The 9,980-nt window shown below is 56.4% G+C and overlaps 1 protein-coding gene across 2 annotated transcripts; it reads right to left on the bottom strand.

Moving 5' to 3' along the window:
* Window positions 1-408: 408 nt before the first annotated feature.
* C1QTNF6 (C1q and TNF related 6) lies at window positions 409-9,868 on the bottom strand. 2 transcript variants are annotated; one of them, XM_059404609.1, is made up of 4 exons: window positions 9,852-9,868; window positions 8,508-8,609; window positions 5,512-5,767; window positions 409-2,594 (listed from the first exon to the last, which is right to left on the bottom strand). In XM_059404609.1, exons 3-4 carry the CDS (start codon window positions 5,759-5,761, stop codon window positions 2,047-2,049), a joined length of 798 nt encoding a protein of 265 aa, XP_059260592.1. In that variant the 5' UTR covers window positions 5,762-5,767; window positions 8,508-8,609; window positions 9,852-9,868; the 3' UTR covers window positions 409-2,046. The 2 variants fall into 2 exon arrangements, with proteins under 2 accessions (XP_059260592.1, XP_059260591.1); XM_059404608.1 differs by lacking the exon at window positions 9,852-9,868 and having other exon boundaries at window positions 8,508-8,703.
* Between the last annotated feature and the right edge of the window lie 112 nt (window positions 9,869-9,980).

Genomic DNA, 9,980 nt, shown 5'->3' with positions numbered 1-9,980 from the left:
GGAATGTAGGCTCCACAGCGTTCTCGAAGGCAAGAGGATGGCTTGGGCTCGCCCTGCACCTCCACGCCTAGCAGGGTACCCAGCACACAGCAGGCACTCAGTGAGTGTGGCTCAAACATCGCTCTTCTCATCCTCATGGCCACCCCCTGGGGTAGATTCTCTGCATCCCCATTTTACAAACAAGGAAACGGAGGCTCAGGTGTGTGGAGCCTGGCCTGAGGCCACAGACAAGGCGCAGCCCAGCCGGCTCCGAGCCTGGCTCCACTCACTCCAAGGCCTACCAGCTGATGAGTGACAGAGGGGGCTGCGTGGGATGGGGAGCCCATGGAGGGGAGCCCTGTGGTCGGGCCCCCAGCAGAACCAGGACTGGCTGCCCTCCCGAGGAGGGGCATAGGAAGCCGAGCAGAAAGAACCAGCCTGAACTGCCAAAAAGACAGACACACTTTAATCACTCCAGACAAGCAGGACAGGGGCGAAGTCAGGTGAGGAGTGAGGATATAGCACCAGCGTTCACGGCACGGGGTCAGGTCCTGCTGCCAGCCCCCCATCACTGAGCCGTGAATCCGTCGGCTACGAGTGAGCACCAGAGACCACTGCCCGGGGCGCCTCTGCCCCACGGTCAGCATCAGCACCAACGGGAAGCAGCCATTTCCCTCTGGAGAGAGGTTCAGGCTACCTGGGATAGGAGACAAGAAGGCCGGAGACCGCCAGACTGCCCCACCCCGGGAGAGGGAGAAAGGACAGAAGGCCTGATGTCCCTTCCTTGGCTTTGGTCACTCCCAGTGCCTGTCTTAGCCTCATGGCTCAGAGGAGGTTCCCCTCCACTGACCTGGGATGTTGCCTGCTTCAGTTCCCTAGACCTGCTGAGGGCTCCAAAGCCTGGCCCATGGCCCGGTGGCACGTGTCAAGGTGGCATCTGGCCACAGGAGGCTCCGTGCCGGGCACGAGCTGCCCATCGGGACCTCAGCACTTTAACCAGGTCTGGAAAGCCAGGGACGTTGGGCCGCCAAGGAGGGCCAAGGAGGGTCAGAGAGCACCTGGGGACGACATCAGTGTCTGGCGGTGGCTGGGAGCCTGGGAGAACCGAGGCCCAGGCACCTTGGGGATGGGGAAGGGGATGTGTGAGGAGGGGAGGAGTCCTCACGGGCTGCTGTACCTGACATGTGGGGAGATGTGAGTCTGGGCTCCCTTTCCCAAGGGCCCTCTTCACCCCCAAATGCTGCAGGCCCCTGGATCCTCCCCTCATAGCACCCTTGCCCTGACCAAGGCCCTTCTGGGGTTTGCTTTAATGAAGGGCATTGGGCAGGAAGGAAAGAAATGGACAAGGATAAGGATCCCCCCTACCTTGGGGACTCTTCACCTTGGGGACCTGCAGACAAGGACGGTCCATGGTGGCTGAACGTCCAGACACAGACTTCTGTGATGAGAGCCCTGCTATTTTTCTGGGTCTGGCTTCCTGAGCCTGTGTCTCCCCACCCTGGCGGGGCTGGGCACTCACCAAGGGCAGGGCCTGTGTCTCACCTCAGCTTCCCCAGAGCCTGACACAGAGTGAGTGCTCAGAGAGCGTTTGATGAATGAATAAGGGACCGGCGGCTGCACAAGTGGGGTGCACAAGAGAGGGACAGAGAAGGTGGAAGGAGCAAGAGGATGGGGTGGGGGTCCTGGAAAGATGAGAGAAGTGAAGGATTTGGCAAGAGTCTAGAATGTTTGGAGGATTCCAGAATGTTGGGAAAGGTCTAGAATCGGGATTCAAGGGGGGGTCCCTGGACCAATAGCACCAACTACATCCAGGAACTTCTTATACGTGCAGAGCCCTGGACACCGCCCCCTTCAGAACCAGAATCAGAATCTGCCGCGTTCGCAGGCTGGGAAAGTTCTAGAATATTCAGGTTCTTCTTAAAATAGTCCCAAGAGAAGAGAGAGAGCGAGATGTTGGAGGGAAGGAAAGAAGAGGAAGCCCATCCAGAATGCTTGGTCCCGGGGGCCCACTTCATGGAGGACAACTTTGCCCACAGTTCCCCCCACCCCGGGGCCGGGGCTGCCCCACTAATCATCCTCAGGCTTGATGAGGTGGCCACTGAAGGTGATGTAGGTGTCCACGTCGTCGCTGTAGACGGCGTTCTCCCGCTCACGCTTGAAGAGACGCACCCAGACGCGGTCCCCGGGCGCCAGCGCCAGCATCACGCTCTGGCTCTGCATGATGCTGCGGTCGCTGGGCTGCGCGTAGAGGATGACGGCCGCCTCCTCGTTGTGCACCACATGCACGTACGTCTCCTTGAAGTTCCAGCTGTGGACGTTGAGGCTGAAGAAGTAGAGGCCACGCAGCGGGGCGACAAAGTGACCGGCAGTCAGGTCGAAGTGGCCATCGGGGTTGACGAAGACAGTGTCAAAAAGCAGCGGCTGGAAGCCCTCGCTGCTGTGCAGGGCCGTCTTGCGGCCCACCGAGAAGGCTGAGAAGCGCGTCTGGCACGGGGCCCCGGGGCTGCCCGCCTGCCCCTTGGCGCCCTTGGTGCCCTGCGGGCCACGCTCCCCCCGGGGACCCTCCCGGCCCAGCTTCCCGGGCGTGCCCAGCAGGCCTCGGTCCCCTTTGTCACCTGTGGGGACAAGAAGGGGAAAGTCAGGGCCGGCACCCTTGTCTCTGCTTGCAGAAGGCTCCGCCCCTGCCTTGAGAAGGAAGGCCAGAGAATAGCCAGCATGTACTGAGCACCTACTGCATACCGAGCACCGCTCTGCTGAACGCCCCTCTAAAGAAGACACCGTGATCATCTCTACTCACAGCGAGGTTCAGTGACTCACCCAGGGTCATACAGCTCAGGGGAAGCAGGAGGGGCAAGCCCCAAGACCTCTCTGTCTTCCACCGCCCATTCCCCTCCCCGTCCAGTGAAGGTGTGATCACGTTCCCTGGGAAGCCAGGCCCAAACCCCAAGAGTCACGACTCCCAGCCTGACTCCAGCGGAGAGGTAGCGGCTGCAGGACCCACTTGGCATTTCTTTTTCTTTCTTTCTTTCTTTTTTTTTTTTTTAATTTAAATTGAATTTAAGTAACAGACAGTGTATTATGCATTTCAGGGGTAGAATTTAGTGATTCATCAGCTGCACAGAACACCCAAGGCTCATAACATCCCAAGCCCTCCTGATGCCCATCCCCCAGTGACTCTGTTCCCCTTCCCCCCCTCCAGCCGCCCTCAGTTTGTTCCCTAGAGCGAAGAGTCTCTTATGGTGTGTCTCCCTCTCTGTTTTTCTCTTATTTTATTCTATTTTTTTCCTTCCCTTCCCCTATGTTCATCTGTTTTGTCCCTTAAATTCTGCATACGAGGGAAAGCGTACTGCCTTCGTCTTGCTCCGACTGACTTATTTCGCGCAGCTGCATATCCTCTGTTCCATCCATGCTGTTGCAAATGGCAAGAGCTCATTCTCTTTGGCAGCTGAGTCGCACTTTGCATTTCTGACTCAGAGAAGGAGCCAAGAAAATAGCCTCCGCCTACATGAAGGGAAAGGCCCTGGTTCGGAACCAGGCAGCCCTTGGTTAGTGTTATGTCCCACTGGGGCATTTCACGGTCACGGCCTCGGTTATTTTGTCTCTGTCTTGAAGAGGAATCTGCCCACCTCACAGGGCTGATGTTGGGCCCTTGACAAAATGTCCTATGGGGGAGCGCCCTATAGACTTCCAATATGAGGCAGGAGGGTCCACCCAGCAACGCTCGGCCTGTCCCTGACTGCCCGGGGCTCCGGCAACATCCAGCCTCATCCTTAGGCACACACGCCTCTGCCCAGCCTCAGTTCCAGGCTGACCTTGAGCACAGAAGGAGCAGGGGATCCCCTGTGTCTTGAGGTACCTGATCCCAAGCATTTCCCTGCCGCCTGTCACGCGCCAGAACTCCTACCATCAGCCACTCCCCTTTGAGAGACCCGCACAGCCCTGTGTCTTCCCAAGGTCTCCTGTGACCTCGGCAGTATTGATGAAAAGAGCGAAACGGAAGGCATAGACCCTCGGGGGGGGGGGGGGGGGGGGCCGGGAAAGAAGCGGGGAGAAGGGGGTCCCTGGCTCTGCAGCAGTTTGGCCCCCCAGCCTCCATAGAGAAAGACCCCCTTGCATGCACCACACTTTATGGTTTGCATCTCCCTGCCCCAGACCCAAGGGAGGGGGGTGAACGCTGGTCCTAGGAAGGGGTTACCTTTACCTTTTTACAAAGGAGGCGGCAAGCCAGGGACAGAGAGACCAGCCCGATCCGTACCGTGAGGGAGCGAGCAGCTGGGACGGGGACCCAGGGGACTCCTGACGCCAGCCAGGAGCCTCCTGCCACAGCCGAGTGCCCACCCGCACCGGCAGATAGTGAAGGCTGGCTCAAGGGTGTCCTCCTAATCCTGGGTTTTCCAGACAGCTCCTCAGCCTCAGGCAGAGGCTCTATGGGCCTTGGGGAAGATGGGGTGCTGGAGGAAGGGAGGTGTCCTTCCCCAGGAAACCCGAGGCCCAGAGTCCTCAGAAGCTAGCCAACCCCTGGCTCTAGGGTGGAGTGGCCCGAGTCCTCAGGGACAAATCTAGGCTTTGTCCCTTATAGCTGTGTGCTCCTGGGAAAGCGCCTCCCTGCTTGGAGGCTCGGTGTCCCCCTCTGCAAAATGGGAGCAATGACCAAGGACTGACGTCTTGGGGTGGTTGGCCACACAACCCCAGCTGAAGGGTGTCCAGGGCCTGGCCCCAGGCCCCAGCTGTTCACAGTCCCCAGCAGCAGAAGCCTCTTCCCGATTTTCGAGGACAGGGAGCCCGCTCTCACCTGGATAGCCCTAATGGCTGCCCATAGATCTCCCTGCTTCCACCCTTGTCCCCTACCGGCCATTCTCCACGAAATATTAGAGAGATCCATTTGTAGCCCCAGTGGGACCAGGTCTCTCTGCTCGAACCCTCCCCTGCTCCCCATTCCCACTCAAGGAAACCCAAGTCTGACCCTGCCCCTATTTTATCTCCAACTTCAGCTCCTCCTCTTGCTCTCTGCTCCTTAGACACACCAGGCCTACTCCTACCACAGGACCTTTGCACCTGCTGCTCATGCTCCTTGGACTGCTCTTCCTCAGACAGCCACATGGCTTCTCCCTCACTTCTCAATGAACCGACACCCCATTTAATTTGCAACCTATTCCCTGCACCTACACTCCTGATGCCCCTTACCCTCCTCAACTTTGGCTCCGCCATCCCCTTTATCACCATCAAACATTCTGTCTCATTAACTTCAGCAATATATTTTTTGCTCACTTTTTGCCTCTCCCATGGGAACAGCAGTTGGCACTTCTGTCTGGTTTGCTCATGCTCCATCCTCAGAACTCAGAACAGTCCTGGCACATAGTAGCTGCTCAATAAATATATGAATGACAGAAAGGGTCTGGGACAATTTTCTGTCTAGGTTTTTCCTGTTCCCTCCCCCTCACCAACCCCAGCCCAAGGAGAGGGCTCCACGCCCTCCCCATCCCCAGCCAGGCCACTCTAGCCTGAGCCACTGGGAGGGAGGGGGCTACTCACCCTTCAGGATGGTGATGTTAATGTAGGGCCTGACCTCAGGCAGCAGGTATGGGAGGGCAGATGGAGAGGCAGATAACACTGCTTCATCGGCAGGGGTCAGGGGGTCCTCAGAGTCACAGCACCGTTGACAGTACCCAGGGGTACCCGAGGCCACCACATCCCCAGAGGAGGGCTCCTCTGTGGGGACCGCACACACCAAGAGAGGGAGCAAGAGCCCTGCACAGAGGAGGTCCAGGGAAGCTATCCCCATGGTGACCTGCAGCAAGTAAAAAGGGGCAGAGATTCTATTTAAGGGACCGTCCACACCGCGCACTGTGCAGCACGGATGCTTCCCCCATATTATCAGCACACCTGATGTAACTCGAGGGCAGAGAGTTAGTGTCCCCATTTAACAGATGAGAAAAAAGAGACTGACACAGAGAAGCAATTTCTCCCAGGTCATGAAGAGACCTGTGGCCATGCAGGGCCTGCAGGCCAGGTCCCCTGGAACCTAGTCCATGGGGATTTCTGGCACACATGGGCCTGGGAAGGAAACCCGTCTAAAGATAGCCACAGCCGGGGAAACAGACGAAGTCCCGGGACGCCTTTGCTGGGGTGGGCGAGGAAGGTGCTCCAGCCACCCACATGTCCTACCCAGTAAGACCGTGAAATGCTCCCCACCCCAGCCCGCCCTGCCCACCTCCCTTTGGCTTGTTTCTTGCAACCGACCCAGCCTTCTCCAGCAAGCACAGGCTACCAGCCCAGCATGAGGGATGTTAGTGCGCCCCTGCGACCAATGCAAATGATTCTGCAGGCTCGCTCTTCAGGAGAGGGGACGAGGTGCAGATCTGGCACCTGAGCACCATGGTCCTGACCAAGATCTAGGAAAGTTCATTTATTATAGCAGTCAGGAAGCAACATCCAGAGAAAATACACAGTGTTGTGCCCCGGGATGCTGTTACGGCATCTTTAAGAATTCAGGAATAGGTATGCAGAATTTCAGAACGTAGACCAGTGTTGGCCTGCCTAGAGGTGCCTGTGTGCAAGGCAGAAGCAGGTACCTCTCTGCGCCGACAAATTAGAAACAAAAATAGAAGTCATTTTTGGAAAAATGCAACACTGAGGGTTTGTAGATTGGCAAAGGCTGTTGTCAACCCACCTCCCCCTCAGCACCTTTGTGCAGTCAACAACCCACACAGCTCAGCCTTACACAGAAGCCCTTAAGACTCTGGAGTTAATTCATTGGAAGGGAGTCGTGTCAATCATCATAGACCTACCAATCCACTGCCAAGGGGGTAAATTGGAATTAAAGAGCAGGACTAGAAGGTCTGGAAAATTCAAAAAGGATGGGAGAAGCCCAGGGGTTTATGAAGATGTCTATGGCCCTGGCCAAGGGAGGTTCCAGAGTTCCAGGAGGGGGGCAGGAAGTGGCCAGGACAGCAGACACTGGGGACAGGCTGGGGCTGGGTGGGCAGGAAACCCGGCAAAGAGCCTTTGAGGTGGTAGCAGTGTTTGGGGGCTGGCATATTATCGCAGGATCAGAAACTCGGCTCTTGAAACCAGACTGGTTTTTACACTTCTGGCGTTTCTTTGTTTATTTCCTTTTTGTTCCTTTAACATTTGGTACAATTCAAAAATATTTTTTCTGCGGTTAATACATATAGAGAAGTTAAAATTATTATTTTTTAAAAAAATGCTATTCTATCTTCACTGAGGACTGAGGTAAGGGATGGGTTTTAAAGGGCAGGAGTTCCCCCTCTATACACACACACACACACACACACACACACACACACACACACATTCCACCATCTGGGGGCTGAACAGTAGCTAGAAGGGTGGTGGCGAGCAGGTCGTCCCCACAGATAACACCCTCTCTTAGAAGTGACCATTCCCCAGCTCTACCCTGGTCTGTTTTCCTGGTTCTGCTCAATAAGGCAGATAAACTTCTCAGAGATCAACATCCTCTCTGTTCAAGATTATAACCCCCACCCTGTGTTTGTAAATGCCACATCTCGGTGATTTTTGAGAAGAACAAAAATCCCCTTTTTCCTGGCCATAGATGTGACTTTATGGGAAAGGGTGAGGCCTTTAGGGTTGGACCTAAGATCCCATGATAGCTTACAAACTGTGTGACCTCAGGCTAGTAGCTTAACCTCTCTAGTCTTCCATGCTGCTCCTTGACACTCACAAGGAGTTGAAACCATTGCCTACCTCCCAGGTTGTTCAGGAGGATCCAAATGCAGGGCAAATGCCTGACTTCTAAGACTCTTAATACAAAGGATGGCAGAGGGACATCTGCCAACATTGTATAGTGAGGACCCTCATCAGTGGTGAGAGCTGAGTAATGCACGAGATTGCTGAATGACAATGTTGCAAGCTTGAAGCAAGATAATGTCAATTACACTTCAGTAATAAACAAGTAAGATTTGAAACATGTTCCTTCCTGTGACAGACAAGGCCTCTACCCAGTGCCCACACGGGATGGGAAGAGCAGAATTTCGCCTGGAGAACTGGCATGGTTGGGGATGTTTCTGTTGGCAGAGGCCAGATTGGAGTCAAAAGCTCTGAGACACAGAACTGTGCCCTGGGGAGAGCAGGAAGCAGGAAGCAAAGCAGTCTTTGAACAAGAGTAATAATAACCACAGCCATGATCAGGGACTGGCCCTGGGGGAAGGGGGACCACGCAGGGATCCAGAGTGGGGGACTGTGCCATCTGGGGTGATTTGGGGTTGGGGGGGTCTCCCTGCTGCCTTTACTTAGGAGCTGGGAGCTCTCTGGGATGGGAGGGAGCTGGGCCTGCTGAGTTGAGGTGGTGAGTGTCCCGGCAGGGACTGGCTCCCGCTAGAGGGGCAGGGCAGCCCTTCACCAGGGGCTAGAGGGGCTGAGAGGATCAGAGGGAGAGAGCAGAACCCAGGAGGTGTCTAGGAAGAGAGGAGGGAGGAAGGGAATTCTGGGCTCTGACCCCAGCCCCCGGGGCCCTGCTGGAAGAAGTTACAGGAACATTCATCACTCACCCCGTGTCCAGTGGCCTCCACGGCAGCTCACAGACCCCCGGCCTCTGGGCAGTCCTTGGCTCCTTGGCCCATGTCTGCTAGTTGCTGGCCCAGACCCCCGGGCTGAGCCGAAGAGGGAGGGAGAGAAGGAGGGAGAGAGGCGGAGGGAAGGGAAGGCGGAGGGAGCGGGCTGAGCTGGCTTCCCACTTCCCCTCCTCTCTGCTCCCTCCTCTCCAGCCTCTGGGATCTGTGGGAGATAAAAGGAGCCTAGGGAGCTGGGGTTTTCCTTTGCTTAACTCTTTGGTTGTCCAGTGGGGTCTGGTTTGATTCAGAAGCCCAAGAGAGTCAGAGTGGGAAGGGGTCTGAAGCCCCTTGAGGTGCAGGCTGGAAAATAGAGGGAAAGGAAGGGGCAGGAGCCCCCCAGATTGCTCAGGAATGAGGCGGCAGCACTGGAATCCGGGCTGAGAGGTGGGCTTGGCCTATTTGCTCTGGGTCACAGGGGCAGGGTGCTGAGGGGAGAGGGCGCGGGCACCCCCTAGCTCAGAACTTGGGCCAATCCATTGACCTCTCCGTCCCTAGGAATCTGCAGAGCTCCAGTCCCCTCTTCTTGTGCCGGGCACAGGGGAGGCTCAGCACATGTCCAAGTCAATAAGCAGGTATGACCCCCTCAGGTACTAGGTAAGGGCAACAGCCAGGTCAACACCCCCTCTCCAATGGACATGGAAGTCCCCCGCCTCAGCCTGGAAATCTCCCCTGAACGGTCCATCCCTCGTGTCTTATGGAGCCAACCCCTCTGTGGAAATGACCCCCCCCCCCAGAAGGGTCCTGCTGGCAAGAGGGGGCAGCCCATGTAGTATGCCCCTCGGCCTGGGCGGGGTCCTGCCCAGTTTCCTTCCAGTTGAGCTGCCAAGGTTTTTCATGCATCCCTGGGACTCTGGGGTGCCCAGATGGTCTCCAGTGTCCCTCCCACTCCAGCCCCCTCTCATTCCGCACTGGTTGAGTGCTTACTGCCTGAGCTGGGCCTCATCTTTGCAGGGGTTTTTGGAACCAGAAGGGTGTTCCCATCCATTATTTCAACTTAGCTGACCCCAGCCTTGTGCTTTCCCAGGGTCCCATGGCTGGGAGGAGTGAAGAGGAGCCACAATTCCACAGAAAGGAAGGGGTCCCCAGCCCACTGGAGTCCTAGGAACATGCCTGGGCAGGGGGAATAGGTTGGGTTGGGGGGGACAAAGGCTCTAGTTCCTGGTCTGTCCCGTGGGAAGAGGGAGGCAGTGACATTACTGCCCTCAGTACAGAAATGTAGAGATCTGAGGGGGATGGAATTCAGTCTGGGGCTTAGGGCATGAAAGCCTAGCCCCTACTCACCGGGCCAAGTGTGGAGGATATCTGTGGCCTGTGTATCTTTAACCACGTCTCATGTCCAGCCTTCAGTCTTTCTAGCAGTTTTGGGGATAATCAGACAGCAGAACTTCAGTCCTGGAAAGACCCTGAGAG

This window comes from Mustela nigripes, chromosome 6, assembly GCF_022355385.1.
Source record: "Mustela nigripes isolate SB6536 chromosome 6, MUSNIG.SB6536, whole genome shotgun sequence".
NCBI classification, from domain to species: Eukaryota; Metazoa; Chordata; class Mammalia; order Carnivora; family Mustelidae; genus Mustela; species Mustela nigripes.
The sequence above is the reverse complement of the archived record's forward strand: the minus strand, read 5'-3'. Positions and strand labels throughout refer to the sequence as shown.

What these genes read in the sequence shown, in the direction of transcription:
- C1QTNF6 (XM_059404609.1), bottom strand. Translation starts at nt 5,761, where the DNA reads ATGGGGATAGCTTCCCTGGACCTCCTCTGTGCAGGGCTCTTGCTCCCT. An exon ending in TAACATCACCATCCTGAAGG is followed by an intron (nt 2,595 to 5,511) that starts GTGAGTAGCCCC and finishes TTGTCCCCACAG; the next exon opens with GTGACAAAGGGGACCGAGGC.